The sequence below is a fragment of the Fibroporia radiculosa genome, assembly GCF_000313525.1.
Source record: "Fibroporia radiculosa TFFH 294 genomic supercontigs, scaffold8592, whole genome shotgun sequence".
NCBI lineage: Eukaryota > Fungi > Basidiomycota > Agaricomycetes > Polyporales > Fibroporiaceae > Fibroporia > Fibroporia radiculosa.
In genome coordinates, this window is record NW_012133457.1 from 149,363 (window position 1) to 164,376 (window position 15,014).

At 50.8% G+C, this 15,014-nt stretch overlaps 3 protein-coding genes across 3 annotated transcripts; all 3 read left to right on the forward strand.

Annotated features, from left to right (window-relative positions):
• Nucleotides 1–607: 607 nt before the first annotated feature.
• FIBRA_06738 (uncharacterized protein) lies at nt 608–10,643 on the forward strand (the record flags this gene model as incomplete). The annotated part of the gene is made up of 31 exons (XM_012328450.1): nt 608–704; nt 761–918; nt 975–1,044; nt 1,136–1,318; nt 1,371–1,667; nt 1,732–2,068; nt 2,128–2,152; nt 2,211–2,385; nt 2,595–3,145; nt 3,204–3,776; nt 3,832–3,981; nt 4,043–4,252; nt 4,307–4,698; nt 4,752–4,878; nt 4,936–4,956; nt 5,009–5,053; nt 5,113–5,281; nt 5,337–5,535; nt 5,591–5,772; nt 5,832–6,374; nt 6,432–7,416; nt 7,471–8,338; nt 8,389–8,618; nt 8,665–8,759; nt 8,829–8,917; nt 8,974–9,039; nt 9,101–9,227; nt 9,283–9,546; nt 9,596–9,964; nt 10,020–10,159; nt 10,206–10,643. 31 exons carry the CDS (start codon nt 608–610, stop codon nt 10,641–10,643), a joined length of 8,175 nt encoding a protein of 2,724 aa, XP_012183840.1.
• Nucleotides 10,644–11,375: 732 nt separating this feature from the next.
• FIBRA_06739 (uncharacterized protein) lies at nt 11,376–12,878 on the forward strand (the record flags this gene model as incomplete). The annotated part of the gene is made up of 7 exons (XM_012328451.1): nt 11,376–11,481; nt 11,544–11,571; nt 11,675–11,781; nt 11,829–12,356; nt 12,407–12,542; nt 12,593–12,691; nt 12,743–12,878. The coding sequence occupies 7 exons, from the start codon at nt 11,376–11,378 to the stop codon at nt 12,876–12,878; spliced, it is 1,140 nt and encodes a 379-aa protein (XP_012183841.1).
• Nucleotides 12,879–13,243: 365 nt separating this feature from the next.
• Nucleotides 13,244–14,903, forward strand: FIBRA_06740 (uncharacterized protein; the record flags this gene model as incomplete). The annotated part of the gene is made up of 6 exons (XM_012328452.1): nt 13,244–13,378; nt 13,446–13,496; nt 13,554–13,634; nt 13,696–14,207; nt 14,266–14,366; nt 14,452–14,903. 6 exons carry the CDS (start codon nt 13,244–13,246, stop codon nt 14,901–14,903), a joined length of 1,332 nt encoding a protein of 443 aa, XP_012183842.1.
• Nucleotides 14,904–15,014: the final 111 nt, after the last annotated feature.

Below are 15,014 nucleotides of genomic sequence, written 5' to 3' on the forward strand. Positions count from 1 at the left end.
CCCCGACTTCTTCTGCATGTGCCAGCGTCTTGTGATCTCCAAAATGATTGAATCCTGAGTTTCAAAGTGTAGGTATTGAACAGGCCATGAATCTTTATTCACGTTTTCGACTAGTCGCGCTTGGCAGGCCCTTTGCTACTAGGTGTAGTTACTCAAATGGGCAATCGGATAGTTCACACACGGGCCGAGAAGGCCGATGTGACCGAGCGCTACTCGGGCGCTTCTGGAGGGTATCTCAGACCTATCGCCAATGCTCGTCTTGATGCATGGTGGACGTGCAAGTTCGCTTGCGAGTAGGGGCGCAGAGTGCTCTCAGATCTCCACTGGCAGTAGCAAGCGAGGAGAAAATTCCTATCAGTATCAAGCCCAAGCTTCCTTCTTTGATAGCTGCATGCACCGTAATAGGCAAGTGTCGTCGCTCAGCCAGCTACCAGTGAGAGACAATATCGGGGGGTTCATGGCATATGTGGAGAAGCGAGCTGTAAATTTTTATGTCCAACTTCTGGCAGCTGCACTTCTAGGCTCCAATCGTCGTCACTTATAAACCTGCAAGTTGACCCAGTGAGCACGATGAGTCTGCCCCTCCCATCGATTCTCAATTTACAGAATGACTTTCAGAAATTTACACGAACAATCTCCAGGGGATGTCGCTCCCGATGTACCCAGCTACACAAACCCAGACTCTCGTGCCGCCGCTATCGTCGGTGGGCACTCAGAACTATCTCCTTGTCGTACTCGATGATATATCTCTCCTTAACAGGCATGTCTATTAGTGCACCTGGCGGTGGTGACTATGGTCTTGATACAGAAGAATTTTATGCTTTCCTCCAAAACCGAGGATCCGCCATCATCACCGTTCCTGCTGACCGCTGGAATGCGGAAGCCTTTCATGGCACAGGGCCGGGAAAGATCTCCACCGTAATTAAAAAATTATTTTCCTGGCCGGCGCACGGTCACTGATCAATGCACAATAGACCAAGGGGGGGTTTATTCCCGACGTTAGATACGCCGATCTTCAAGAGTTCGGTATTACTCCTGTCGAAGGTCATCAAATATCTACTTCCCAAATGCTTGTGTACGCCGTTGATACCAAAATATGAGGTCCCGTCTCGCATCTGATGTACCGCTAAAATAGGCTCCATCAAGCATTCACAGCGTTGCAGCGCAGTGGAATTGATTATCGTGCTACAAAAACTGGAGTTTATGTTGGCTCCGGTGAGTAGTCTGCTCGTTGATTTTCCCTACAATAGTATTGACCGTCCGAGTGAAGCATCCGGCGAAGGAACTGTGTTTAACATGGATATCGCGCAGGCAGGACGTACGTACTCTTGTATTTTGTGCTGGTAGATGCTAGTCTCAACGAATTTCAGCGTACTACATGACTGGAACGTCCAGCTCGATCACCGCGAACAGACTGAGCTACGTATTTGATCTGCTCGGGCCTTCCCTGCCCGTAGACACTGCGTGCTCGTCCTCGTTGGTAGCCATGCATCTCGCCATTCAAGCTATACGCAACGGCGAATGCGACCAGGCTGTAGTAGCTGGTGTCAATGTCATTCGAAGTACAATTGAATACGCAGCGTTCAGCCAGTTAGGCGTGCTCAGTCCTGATGGCATATCCAAGTCCTTTGATGAAGATGGCAATGGCTATGCACGCGGTGATGTCGGTATGTTCATTATTGTACGTTTCTTCCTTTGTACAGTCAATGTGACGTTCGCATCCTATCCCAGCCAGCGCAGTTGTTATAAAGCGCCACGATCTCGCTGTCAAGGATCACAACCGCATTCACGCGACGCTCGTTGGCACCGCCCTGACATCATGTGGATCCATTATGGGATCCCTCACAACTCCAAGTGCTGAAGCGCAGGCTTCGGCGATCCAGCTCGCATACCAAGATGCTGGTCTCGAGCCTCATCAAGCAGACTTCGTCGAGCTCCACGGAACGGGCACACTTGTTGGTGACTCAACAGAGGCGAATAGTGCCGGCGCCGTTTTTGCCGCGGGGAGGGATGCCAAGGAGATTCTCATCGGATCGGTGAAGAGCAACGTTGGCCATGGTGAGCTAGGGTAAGTACACTCTGTCATATCTTCCAAATGGTCTCTTGAGCTGATCTCCCTGCCTAAAGCGCGTATATGACCTCCTTGGTGAAGGTATGAAATCCCCAGGACTCATTCGAAAGTCTGTCGGTAATAACCGTTTTTCTGTCAGGTCGCAATGATGTTGGAAAGGAAGCAAGTCCTGCCTAATGGCTACTTCAAAAAGCCGTCGTCTCGAATTGATTTCGAAAAGTTTAAGCTACGTGTTCCCGTGTCTGTCGAGGAGTTTGTACCTGGAAATTCCCAACTTGGTCGGATCGCGTCTATATCTAGTTATGGATTTGGAGGTTCGTGCTGCGCTCTTTCAGTTCATGCTCTCTTGAATTTAAACATCATGCACCCACCAGGGGCTGGCGGTCATACCGTTCTACGTGAACACGAACCACGGCCTACTTTACCTGATCATATTACTTTGCAAGAGCCACTGTATCTTTTTGCTGTTGGCAAGTACCTAACCTAATCATCTTTTATTATTATTACTGAGACTTCGGAACAGGTGCACTGTCATTGAAGGGATGTACTACTCTCAGCGAAAAATATAAGGAAGAGTGCGCTGAAGTCGACCCTCTCGCCTTGTGCGAGCACCTGGGAAATCGTGCGCGCCAACTCCCGTGGAGGTCCTTCGCAATCGCCGAATCCATCGAGGCAGCAACATTCCCCGAACCGGTTCTCGCGCCCAAACGTCCTCATCCTGTCGTCTTCTGTTTCTCGGGCCAGGGCCCTCAACACTGGAAGCAAGGCCGGGAGCTGTATAGCACCTTCAAGGTGTTCCGCGATAGTATCAATGAATGTGACAAGGTGCATGCCGAGTACACGGGGGAGTCTTTCATCGAGACGACGGGTCTTTTCAAGACCGATGCTCCCAAGGACTCTGGACTGGCCACGAGTTTGATATGGCCTTCCGATATTACCTCTATTTCTCTCACCTTCTTCCAGATTGCGCTCTTCGATCTCTTAATTTCTTTGAATCTCAAGCCAGATGTGATTGTGGGGCACTCAGTTGGAGAGACAGCAGTCTTATATGCTTCAGGCGCAGTCCCCCACAGTGTATGTACACTACTCTGCCTGCTTCACAAGAGATTGACGTCATGTTTTTGTCTCCCAGATGGCCGTCAAAATAGCGATCGCTCGTGGAAAGGCTCTTGCCATGGTTGATAACACGGGCGGCGGTATGGTGGCTGTTTCTGGGTGTGACGCAGAGAAAGTACGCGATCACGCGGAAATGGCAGTTACACTCGCTGGGCTGGGTCTCGAATCGGCGGATGAGCCCCAGCTGTTCCTTGCGTCATTCAACAGCCCTACAGATGTAGGCGTATCTGGTTCCGAGAAACATCTAGAGGCATTTGCAAGTTTCATCGAGAGATGGGTGGGCGATGTTGTCGCTCGCAAACTTCGCATCAATACCGCTGTCCACTCTCCTTTCGTCGATCCCTGCGAGTCGCAATACCGCCGCGACCTGGCTGATATTTTCGCAGAGTATCCAGGTCCCCATATACCCAAGATTCGGACGATGTCCACTGTCACTGCTGAGTTCAAAACAGACTCGTATACACCCGATTATCTATGGAACAATCTCCGCCAACCCGTGCTTTTCTCTTCCGCGATCCCTAAAATACTTGAGAGTCTTGGGGAATCAACCACATTTGTTGAAATTGCCCCCCATCCAGTCTTGTCCCCAGTAAGCGATTTCCCTCGAATGCTCACCTCAATTTCCGACCTGACGACGTGCGTAGTACCTCAAGCAAATGGGTGCCCCTAGTGCTCTCGCCGGCAGCAGGCGTCCACCATCTGCTCGCCATGTGAAACCTGGATCGAGCGCTTTAGTTGAAGTCCGCACATTGCTCGAAGTTGTAGGATGTTTGCTGTTGGCTGGTGTCAACAAGGTAGGTTGCTTGTTCATCTCACAGCACGGCAAGCTTTGACGCTGTTCTGCACCGGCCACAGATCAACTTCTCGGAGCTTACTGGATGTCCAGAAATGAACATCGAGGGCCCCTCATATCCATTCCAGCGCAAGCTATGGCGCTTCGGCATGGATGAACCATCATATATCTGTAACTTACTACCCGCTGAAAGGCCTTTGAATTCGACCCGGCTACGCGTCAGCCCAATTATGCCTGAGCCATGGATGGGCCACCATGTCATTGATCATACCGTAAGCAAATTCACTAACAAGTTGTTCCCACTGATATATCCTTTCATGGCTCAGAATCTTATTCCCGCGGCTGCCTATCTAGAGATGGGCATGGAGTTCCCCGGCGTTACTCATCTATACGACTGCCGTTTTGAGACTATGTATGTCCTGGACGAGTCAGGACCACCTGGAACATTAGAGGTTTCCCGACAGGGGAACTCCTGGTGGGTGAAATCATCTTCTCAGATGAGCAATCTGCTGGGGGACAGTGACAAGCAGTGGACGAGGACTGGTCCTTCTTTCGATACTCTCCACTCTTACGGCAAGTTGGGTTATGGTCGTCCTGAATTGCAGTCAGATGCGATCACACAAGTCGATCTCGAGGAGGTACTGTCTCGCTGCCCCTACACGTTCGGTCACGACGCCCTCTACCAAGAATTTGATGGCCTGGCACAATTTGGTCCTGAGTACGGTACAATTCTTTAGCTGTAACAAATGCTGTCTCATCTTCTCTTAACAGGTTCAGACGAATTTCGAAAGCGTCGTGCAATGAGAAGGAAGTTGTGGCATATATCAAGGGTCACGTGGACGGCCTGAATCGTACAGATTTTGCTTTTCATCCTGCTCTCTTAGATGCTGTCTTTCAGGTATGTTTGAAATATTGCACATGAAAGTTGTCCTGATTCCCATCGCAACATCGCTAGGCGAGCCTTCCATGGAACTTTGTGCGTAGCATCTCTATTCATCGACTCATACGTAGTTGTAATGTGTGCCTAGATTGGGGACAGGTTGCGTCTCGGCGGCCAGAATGGCCAGCTACTGGTAAATATCTTTCACTTCGAATGAGTCTTCCTTTACAGGCCATTTACATTAAAATACAGCTGCCACACTCTGTTCGCCGCATATTCCGCAACGACGGCAGTACCGCTCCACTGGTTTTGCCTGATGAATTTATAACTTATGCCGTCCTGCACGAGTGGTCGCCTCAGAAGCGGCTAATGAGCTGTTACATCTTAGCTGAAGATCAGTCGGTCATATTTACCGTGGAAGGTGTGTGATTTGTCTTACTGTTTCTGCCTTCAAATGGATAATGTTTCCTGGCAAGGTCTTTGTTTTGCGCTGGTCCAACGTGACGATAAGTGGCCAAGTGAGCACTTCAAGATGTTCTGGCAACCTCGAGACTTGCCGCTGTCGCACCTAGAAGGCTCGGTTATTCTTCCTGGTCCACCACCGCATTCCGATGCTTCAGAGTTACTGCACGTTCTGGATCAACTCGCTATACAGTTTACGAAGAAGACAATAGGGTTCGTCTCCTTGCTTTTCTGTCTAATGATACCGACAGCTGATAATAGCGCACAGCGCTCTACCTCACGACTTTGCATCAACTTTACCTGACCGCAAGCGCTACTTGGCTTGGGCAGATGCGCTAGCTACTAAGTTTGATGGGGACAATGCTGATGCGCCGGTAGTCCCTGTTCATCTTCAAGAAAAGTACAAGTCATTGTTCGAGCTCACTCGGAGGGTTGGTACCGGGCAAAAAGGTAAGCGAATTTCGTCTAGATGTTACTTATGTTCCCCTCTCATGCTCGTACCTGTACAGACATTATAGCTTCGTCAACTGCCGCCGTTGAGCTGCTTTTCAGTGACGACGTCATGAGCAAGATCTACGAACATCCACCTTTCATTGGCTCCATATTCGATGAGACCACGTCGCGTTTCGTCGACCTCGTCACCAATGCACTGAATGCTGGAAAGCAGGTTGTCCGAGTCCTTGAGGTTGGAGCAGGAACCGGGAGGTTAACTGCACTGCTCGGGCGAGCTCTCTTGGAAGCTTCCCTGCCTGAAGGCTGCTACGTTGACTATGTCTGCACTGATGTCAGTATTTCGCTCGCACACGAGGCCACAGCGAAGTCCCCTTGGCCGACGGTAGCCGCCAAAGCCTTTGATCTGAACGTCGGTGTCAGCGAACAAGGCCTAGACCCCTGTAGTTTCGATATTGTGGTCGCTTTTGATGTTCTGCATGCTACTCCTGACATTCACGAGACTTTGACGAAGCTGCGATACCTTCTCTGTCCTGGTGGTCACATTGCTATCTTGGAATTGGACGGTGGTTGTTTCGCTTCCAATGAAACGGGCACAATTTGTAGGTTTCTTTCTTTCGGCTTGCACATCTTACCGATTGATGATGGTCTGTAAACAGGGATGGATTTCATCTTTGGGTCGTTCCAGGAGTGGTTCGGTGTTGTGGACCATCGCGTTGGGTCGACGCACTGTACATTGACTCCATCGCAGTGGAAAGATGCCCTAGCGGAGACCGGGTTTTCGGACACCCTTCTCTTCACTTCGGACGGTGGCGCGGTATCCCACATGGCCTTCATCAGTCAATGCTCTTTCTCGCTTCCATCCAGTATCTTATCATCGGCGACACCCAGTCTCGATTCCAGCGAGCTCAGTTCCCCCCTCTCTAGCCCATTATCGTTATGTTCTCCAACGCAGGACTACGACCAAGCGGCCGTAGCCTCACCTCCATACTCGAACGAGGCTTTGGCCATTTGTGATCAGCAATTCCAGGGCGATGAAAAAGCAGAAGACATTGTGCCGCTCTTCAGTTGGAGCAGGTCAGATGACTCGGAATCTGGTAGTACCCGTGCAGTGCTCCGACACTTCACCGCAGGAGGGGAAGTTGCACTTGTCGACTTCATTTCATCGTTGGATTCAACAGATCCACAGCTCTTTTGGCTTTACACCACTACGTCCCCGAGCGATGCAGCCGCAGTTGGACTAGTGAGAACTCTCCGTCAGGAATACCCAGCCTGGAAGATTCATCTCGTCTTGTTTCCCGACTCGTGGACAGTGGAAGCGCAAGAGGCTTATGTACATGCGCAGCTTCTACCGTTACCGTGGGTGGACTCGGAAGTGATGATCGATCAGGACGGGAAGATGCACGTGCCGCGTCTAGTGAAGGCCTCTCCCGCCTCTCGCCAGGAACTCCGGGGCTCTAATCCTGTCCAATTCCGAGGTTCCGATGTTTGGCGAGCGTATCCAGCGGAGATTGGACCGACTGATGCTGAAGTATCTGTTCACTACATTGGATTGTCTCCGGCTATGTCTGGGTGGACCGAGTTTGCTGGAGTGGTAACAGCCATTGGCTCTGATGTACTTGAAAAGGATCTGGTCGGGCGAAGGTGGGTTCATTCCAATCCTACCCGAATTTTCTTCTGATGTATGGGCTCGCACAGGGTATACGGTGTTACCTCGTCTGACCCCGGGAGTACTATTGTCTGCGATCGCTCCAAGCTTGCATTCGTTCCACAAGACATGGAAACAGCACTAGCCGCTGCTTTGGTTGGAAGGCTTACGTTTTTATCGCTGGTCGTGGTTGATGCTATCGGCGTCTCTTCGAAGAACGCCAAAATCCTCCTTCACGCCGGCCACTGTTCACCGGCCGCGCTCGCGACGTACGCCTACTTGAATACCAACTCCTTCGACGTTGTTGTCACTGTCAGTGATGCGCCATCATCCACCCACACGTTCACGCAGTCCCCATTGTCGTCCTCCAAGTCCTATGCTTGGTCATCTTGTGTCCGTGACTGGGCTCCACAAGGCATAGATATCGTATTCAATTTTGACGAGGATATCGATGTGGCGAAGCAGACGCTTTCCATGCTTTCTCCCCGGGGCAGATTTGTTCAGATTGGAGGAGAGCTACCTGGCTCTCTTCCTGCCGGCCGCTGTTACGTCTCTATCGAAGAGCATGTCGTTCTAGAAGCTGGTAATGACCTCGATCGCAAAGGCGCAGTCTTTGAGGCCGCTCTTCTTGCTACCCTCACCCCAACCATGGATATTTACAGCCTACCACAACTCATGGCCGCCGGTGCCGAAGCGCGCAATCCAACATCAGACCGTGTCGCTGTGGTCGACCTGCAGGCGATTTCCCCGGAGCTTCCCGTGTTGAAAGGCGGAATGTTGAAAGGGACAGCTGTTTTCAATCCTCGAGCATCCTATGTGATTTTGGGTGGTATCGGCGGACTGGGTGTCAACATTGCTCGATGTTTGGTGGAAAATGGTGCTAGACACTTGATTTTGACTTCGAGATCTGGAGAGAAGGTAGGGTGTACGTCTGCATTCCAGTGGCTTTCTAATCGTATTCTCGTTAGGGGATCGCAACTACGCAACTAGTATCCGAGAGAAAGATTATCAATTATCTTCGAGGAATACCTGGAGTAACGGTTGATCTCCGGGCAGTAGACGTTCTCGACGCTGAGAAGACTAAGGACCTGTTTATGAACCTGGAGCATCCAGTCGCCGGGGTATTCTATTTAGCTGTCAGGCTCAACGACCAGATCTTCTCGAATTTGAAGACGGAGAAAGACTGGAAAACTGGCAAGTTGGCTATCATTTGCTTTATTTTCTCATATTAACTTAAGCTTCAGTTTACGACGTCAAGATCAAGGGAGTCGAAATTCTCCTGCAAACGGTCAATCCGCAGTCACTGGACTTCCTTGTTCTCACGAGTTCCATGGCGACTGTGTGCGGCTCGCCAGGTGAATATGAATAAATTATGACTGATCTCGCCAATTCTAACTCAAAGTATCAGGCCAGGCAAACTATTCGGCTGCCCAGACCTACATGGAGACCATGGCAGCAGCACTTCCCAATACCGTTGCCATCACAGTGCCCCCTATCGTGAGTTCTGATCTGAAGCTTCCTTTCACAAATACTGATGAGACACGACGTCACAGACCGATGGAGGTATATTTGTTCGAAGTCTGCCTCCGGGTGACGCACGTAATGCAGCCCTGGACAAGGTAAGTCGCTGTGTGCTCCCTTCACGCACCAAACAATAATAAGTTCAATGACCATCACCAGTACAAATCCCTTGGAATGTCCGGTTACCTTGTCGCGCAACACTGTGTGAATGCTATCTGGACGCTTAACTCCGATGCCTATAGTGCTGTCTATATTCCTCCTACTGACTGGAGTGAAATCATGCAGCGTGAGTCTGTCTTTCTTTCTCCCTCTTGTGCTTGGCTAAGCCTCAATTGCTGCAGTTGGCATACCTGAATACCACCTGTCGTCTCTTCGGCACTTGCTGATCAAGCAAAACGTTCAGACTGCCATAGCGGCTGAGGAGTGGTCCATTCGGGCGGCGTGCGCATCGGTGCTGGCCCTTAATGTCAATGAGATCGCAGACAATGTCCCACTTTCAAGTTATGGTCTTGACTCGCTGACCTCAGTTCGATTGAGTGGGATTCTCAAGACCGACTTCAATGTTTCCGTGACTCAGCTCCAGCTTCTCGGAAACAGTATGACTGGTGTGTTCCTCCTGTTATAGCCCTGCAACACATTCTGATGAGTTTTTAGTCCAACGACTGATGGGTTTGCAAGAGGAGACGAAAGCTGATTCATCTTCAGCAGTGGTAGGGACCACCAACAAGGATTCGCTTGACGTACAGGGAGCCGAAGGTGTCCACCATGCTGACATGGACAAGACGATCGTTCGGTTGAACAACGTCACCGACGGACAGCCTTTGTTCATTGTACACGGCGCTGGCGGCGGCGTCCTTGTTATGCTGAAGACTGCAGAAATGATGTCTTGTCCTGTTTATGGTGTCCAGGACACTCCGGAGGCGCCCATCACTGGAACCCTCGACAGACTTTGCAAGTTCTACCTGGAGAAGATTCGAGAGAAGCAACCCAAAGGCCCCTACCGCCTCGGGGGTTTCTCATTCGGTACGTAGGCATCAATCTTACATTCATAGAGCTGACCCAAGATACTGTTTTGTAGGCACTTATGTTGCTCTTGTCATCGCACAGCAGCTGCGGGAAGAAGGGGAGACCGTGGAGATACTCGTGATGATTGATGGGTCACCAGCGATATTTGTTAACTTTGCCAAGAAGATCAACATGAGCAATATGCGAGATGAAGTACGTCATCCGGGGAATATGTATTCAATAGTTAACTTTGCCACAGATCATGGTCCTTATCCGTGATATTGCCACTAGCGGGACGCTGGATAATGGCGAGGAGCTTACCGCTATGTTCGAGGACCATTTCAAGCAAATTTCGCAGGGCGGCTCTAGTGGCAAATTCGTGTCCCAGTTCGGTCGCGCATACGTCTCACACGTCCTCATGGCAGTCCGTGCTTGTATAACAGCAGTACTAGAGGAGCGAGCCGGGAAGATTGTTGACCCTGTATGGCCTGCTGCGAAAACGGTCGTTATCGCTGCGGAGGATGGCATTCGTCGTCAATCCGCGTCGGAAGGTCTTTCTCCTGCTTTCGACGTAGACTTACGCGCCCCAGATGCAGAGTTATACACGCTGCCGGGAACGCACTTCGGTGTTCTCCACCCCCAGTCTGGACTCCCTCAGCTTCTCGAACAGGTGTTGATGTTGCCAGTGTCGCATTGAACCGCTATGTTGAACTGTATACGTAATTCCTCTGTAACTACTGTGGCTTCTTATGACTCGCTTGCTCTCTGAAATATCAGTGCTGTTATTTCGTGTGGCTCCGAGGGCAAGGCTCGTGTAAGGGTTGCGTGGATTAGATCACCACGATGAGATGGACTCCTGACCGGCTCTGTGAACTGCTCATGAGTTTTGTCCCGCATCTGAATCATGGGATCGGTTGACGGCACGGATAGGCATGGTCTCCCTGTAAGACGGGGTAAGAGAATGAGGCCTGACTCGGAGGTTTCATAGACCTTGTCATGGCTGATATCTGCTAGTATCAGCGATTATTTATAGGTTCTCGAGTCGTTCCCTATCATTTACATTGCGCAAGATCCAGGATTTTCGCTTGTGTAGATGCTAGCGGTACTTACTGGAATCTGCCTGGCCGTAGTTTCATTAGCGACTTGATCTCGGAAATCACTCGCAAGGGAGGCGTGGCGACTTAATAGATCAATCATGTTGAACAAATTTCCACTGACAAGTGGGGCTCGGCCACCCCAAACACGACCGTTTAGATCTTCAGACACCTCCGCTTGTCTGTCTTCTTTGCCTCATTTTGTTGAGGTGATCACATCCCGTTGGCGTGTCCGCAGTAGCACAGCGCTGAACGGTGAACGCCGTGTTCAAAAGGAGTTGACAACCAACCCTCAACACGATCGCCCCTCTTGACCCACTTGTCTGCCCACTATCATGTCTTCCCAATTCTCCGATGCACCTGCCCCGTTTTCACCCCTCGTCAAGCTTGATTTACCCTCTCCCGAAGAATATCGCAAGCGCAAGGTCGCGCTGATCTCTGGTGAGTTATCCCTCGCTTTCAAGCAACCTTTTCATCGTCACAGCATTTATACATGCATGCAGGTATCACCGGCCAGGATGGTTCATATTTGTAAGTATCGTCCCTGATCTGGCCGTTCTTAAGGTTCAGAGATCGCTCGTGTGATGGATTTTGGCATATAAGTTTCTCATTTCACTCTTCACTTATTTCTCAGGACGGAGCTGTTGCTGTCAAAAGGATACGAAGTTCACGGGATCATGCGTCGTTCCTCCAGTTTTAACACCAACAGGCTGCACCACATATACGAAGACCAGCATGAGCGTGCGTCTTCTAGCTCCTATCTACGCCTGGCATCTCACAGTCCGCAGGTCCGAACAAGTTCAAGTTGCATTATGGGGACTTGAGTGACAGCACCAACCTCGTGTACATTATCGCCCAGGTGCAGCCCACGGAGGTATATAACCTCGGCGCGCAGTCGCACGTCAAAGTGTCCTTTGAGATGGCGGAGTACACAGGAGACGTGGATGGGCTTGGAACCCTGCGGCTCCTGGATGCGATCAGGACATGTGGACTGGAAAAGCACGTACGGTTTTACCAGGCATCTACTTCAGAGCTGTACGGAAAAGTCGTGGAGACGCCGCAGAGCGAAACTACTCCCTTCTACCCACGCTCGCCATATGGTGTCGCGAAGCTTTATGCGTACTGGATCACAGTCAATTATCGCGAGGCGTACGGGATGTATGCTTGCAACGGGATTCTGTTCAATCACGAGAGTCCGAGGCGGGGTAGAACATTTGTAACGAGGAAGATCTCCCGAGCAGCAGCGGATATTGCTCTTGGGAAGCAATCATGCCTTTATCTGGGCAACTTGGATGCACAGCGTGACTGGGGGCACGGTAGGTTGTCATTCATCGAACTCTCGTATCAGCCATTGATATAGTTGCAGCGGCCGATTACGTCGAGGGTATGTGGCGCATGTTGCAGCAGGAAAAGCCGGAAGATTTTGTCTTGGCAACCGGTGAGACGCATCCCGTCCGTGAGTTCGTCGAGAAGTCTTTTGGGATCCTTGGCATGGATATAAAGTAAGCCTTAATGCTACAGTCGCGGATCTCGACTAATGTCTCCGCTACAGATGGCGAGGGTCTGGAACGGCCGAGGAAGGCGTAGACTCCAAAACTGGCAAGGTCGTCGTTAAAGTTGACTCCATGTACTTCCGTCCCGCCGAAGTCGAGTGCGTTCGTTTCCTTTCGTGCGCTTCTCGAGCCTGCTGATACCGGTACAGGCTGTTGCTCGGCAATCCTGCCAAGGCTGAACGTCTGCTAGGCTGGAAGCGAAAAGTTGACTTCAATTCGCTCGTGAAGGAAATGGTCGAGGCGGATCTCAATGCAGCTAAGTCGCTCATTGAGGATCAGAACTAGGACTTCAATTTGGACGTTACAAAGATACCGAAGACATAGTATATACCACGGACTTTGAGAACGCGTGTCTTCGCTGTATACTAACGTCGTAGCTAAGGATAAGTGTATGAAGCATCATCGATCGCTAGAGCAATTCGCAGGATCGTAGTCAAGGCTTGGTTGGGAACTTGTGACTGCAGTCAGTAAATGCACAAAGCTAACAAGCAAGGAGTCCGCTCTGGGCAACTTGCTGGTGCGATTTGTCGCTTCGTCTAAACCGCCTTAAGGTAATCATTCACGAGGCCAAAGCCTTATTTGCTCCCATATATACTTTGAACTTCGTTCCCCGCTCTTAGTAGACTCTGGTCTCTATCTTGCTGGAAAGTATGGCCATAGCGATGCATGGCCCCCACTCCCAGCACATTGTCGCGCTGGTCAAAAAGCTAGAAGCAGGTAGTCCAGAGGACGATTTGCTTCCTTTAAGTTGTGCAGGATGCGGGAAAATGCAGGAGCCCGGTGAAGTATGTGAAAAGTACTGCCAGTGGTCGCGGATTCCTGACCTCTACCACTAACAACTTTTGGTTGCAGAAAACACTCCAATGCTCAGCTTGTAAAGCTGTAAGGTACTGCAATGCCACAGTGAGTGAAGTTGGCTGTTGCACGTAGGCTAGTTTGCTGAACACACTATCCACTCAGTGTGCAAAGCGAGACTGGAATGGTGTTGTCACTCCGCGAGGGGTTGAGGAGCCCCATAGAAATACATGTCCTAATTTGAGGGTGGGCGTCCTTCTGTCTCGTCTTCAATGCATTGTCTCTAAATTCGGCATCCAACCTTCAGAACTCAATGATGAAAGCCCCGGATATGCGAGCCATCGCAAAACAATTCCCATGGGTGCGCGAGCAAAAAGATGGAACATTCGAGTTTCTCATCCTCCGTTCCTCTCTGAATCTCGCCGGGACCGGCCGCAATTTTGGTCGGTGGACCGAGCGTCCGTGTTGCAACGACAGAACGCAGTACATCTCTGGCTCTATGCTCTTAGAGACCCAGCATTTACGTGAACGCCAAGGCTGGCTCCTGCCTGGCGCGCATATTCCATGGCTTGACTTTAGTGAGAGCCCTCAACCCCCGCCGAGACCGCTCCCAGCGGAATTCGAGCACACATGGCAGAACTGCTACGGGTGGCGTGGACTGCCGATTGAATCACTGTCATGTCTTCTACTGCATTGGCCGCTCACTGTCTTTAGGCTTCTCCACCTACTACACTTGGCGCCTTCAAAGATACCGTCGCAGCGTCGACAGCTAATTGTCCATTATCTGGGCGCCGAAAAAGAGCTTGATTTCTTACCTATGTATGTCTCCTATCCGACGGGTTTGTACACACTCACAATCAAACTTTCGCTGTCGCAGTTATGGTGAACTGGCGCTCTTGCTGCCCAACACCGACCTTGATTTGGTCTTCTTCGGACCTGGCGTGCCGCCCTTACCCAAAGAAGCAAAGAAGAAACCAGGTTGCCTCGCATCCTAGAAGCACCCCTACGCATACACTGCTCCAGCCTCACTCGGCGGCGGCGTTATCCGTATCTCACTTTCTAGGGGGGGGGCAATTCTGGGATGGGGTCGGTTTGAAGCCGACTTCGAAACTTCCGGACGCTATGATCGCCTGCAATGCGGGGCTCTCGTCTTATATGGAGTGGAAGCCGGCTGTCGTCGCATCCAGAGCTCTGAGCATTCCCTTCGCCGTCACGGATTTTAACGAAATCTCCGTCCGCAGTGACATCAGCCTCGTCTTCAAAATGCTTCCAATGTGGGCAGGCATGGTCCAGTGGCCGGTCGGAAGAGCTATGACACGGTCGGAGCAGCAGAGGGTCGAGGAAACTCCTGGAGCGCATTTCGAGCTAGGCTTGAACCCTTTTATGCACCTGGGTCCTAGGCAGGAGGTCAACACCCGCGTACCGAGCTCCGTCAGTGGTTTCGAAATGGTCGTCACACCCGCCGGTGCTCATTCCTCAATACAATCCTTTAACGAAGCACCCGATCCAGAGTGATTGCACGTATAAGTTGACAAGCAAGGACAGTCCAAACATACATAGCATGAGACATTATATAGTACACATGTAGTCCAGGTATCAATATCCATATAGTAGTATGAAAGTACA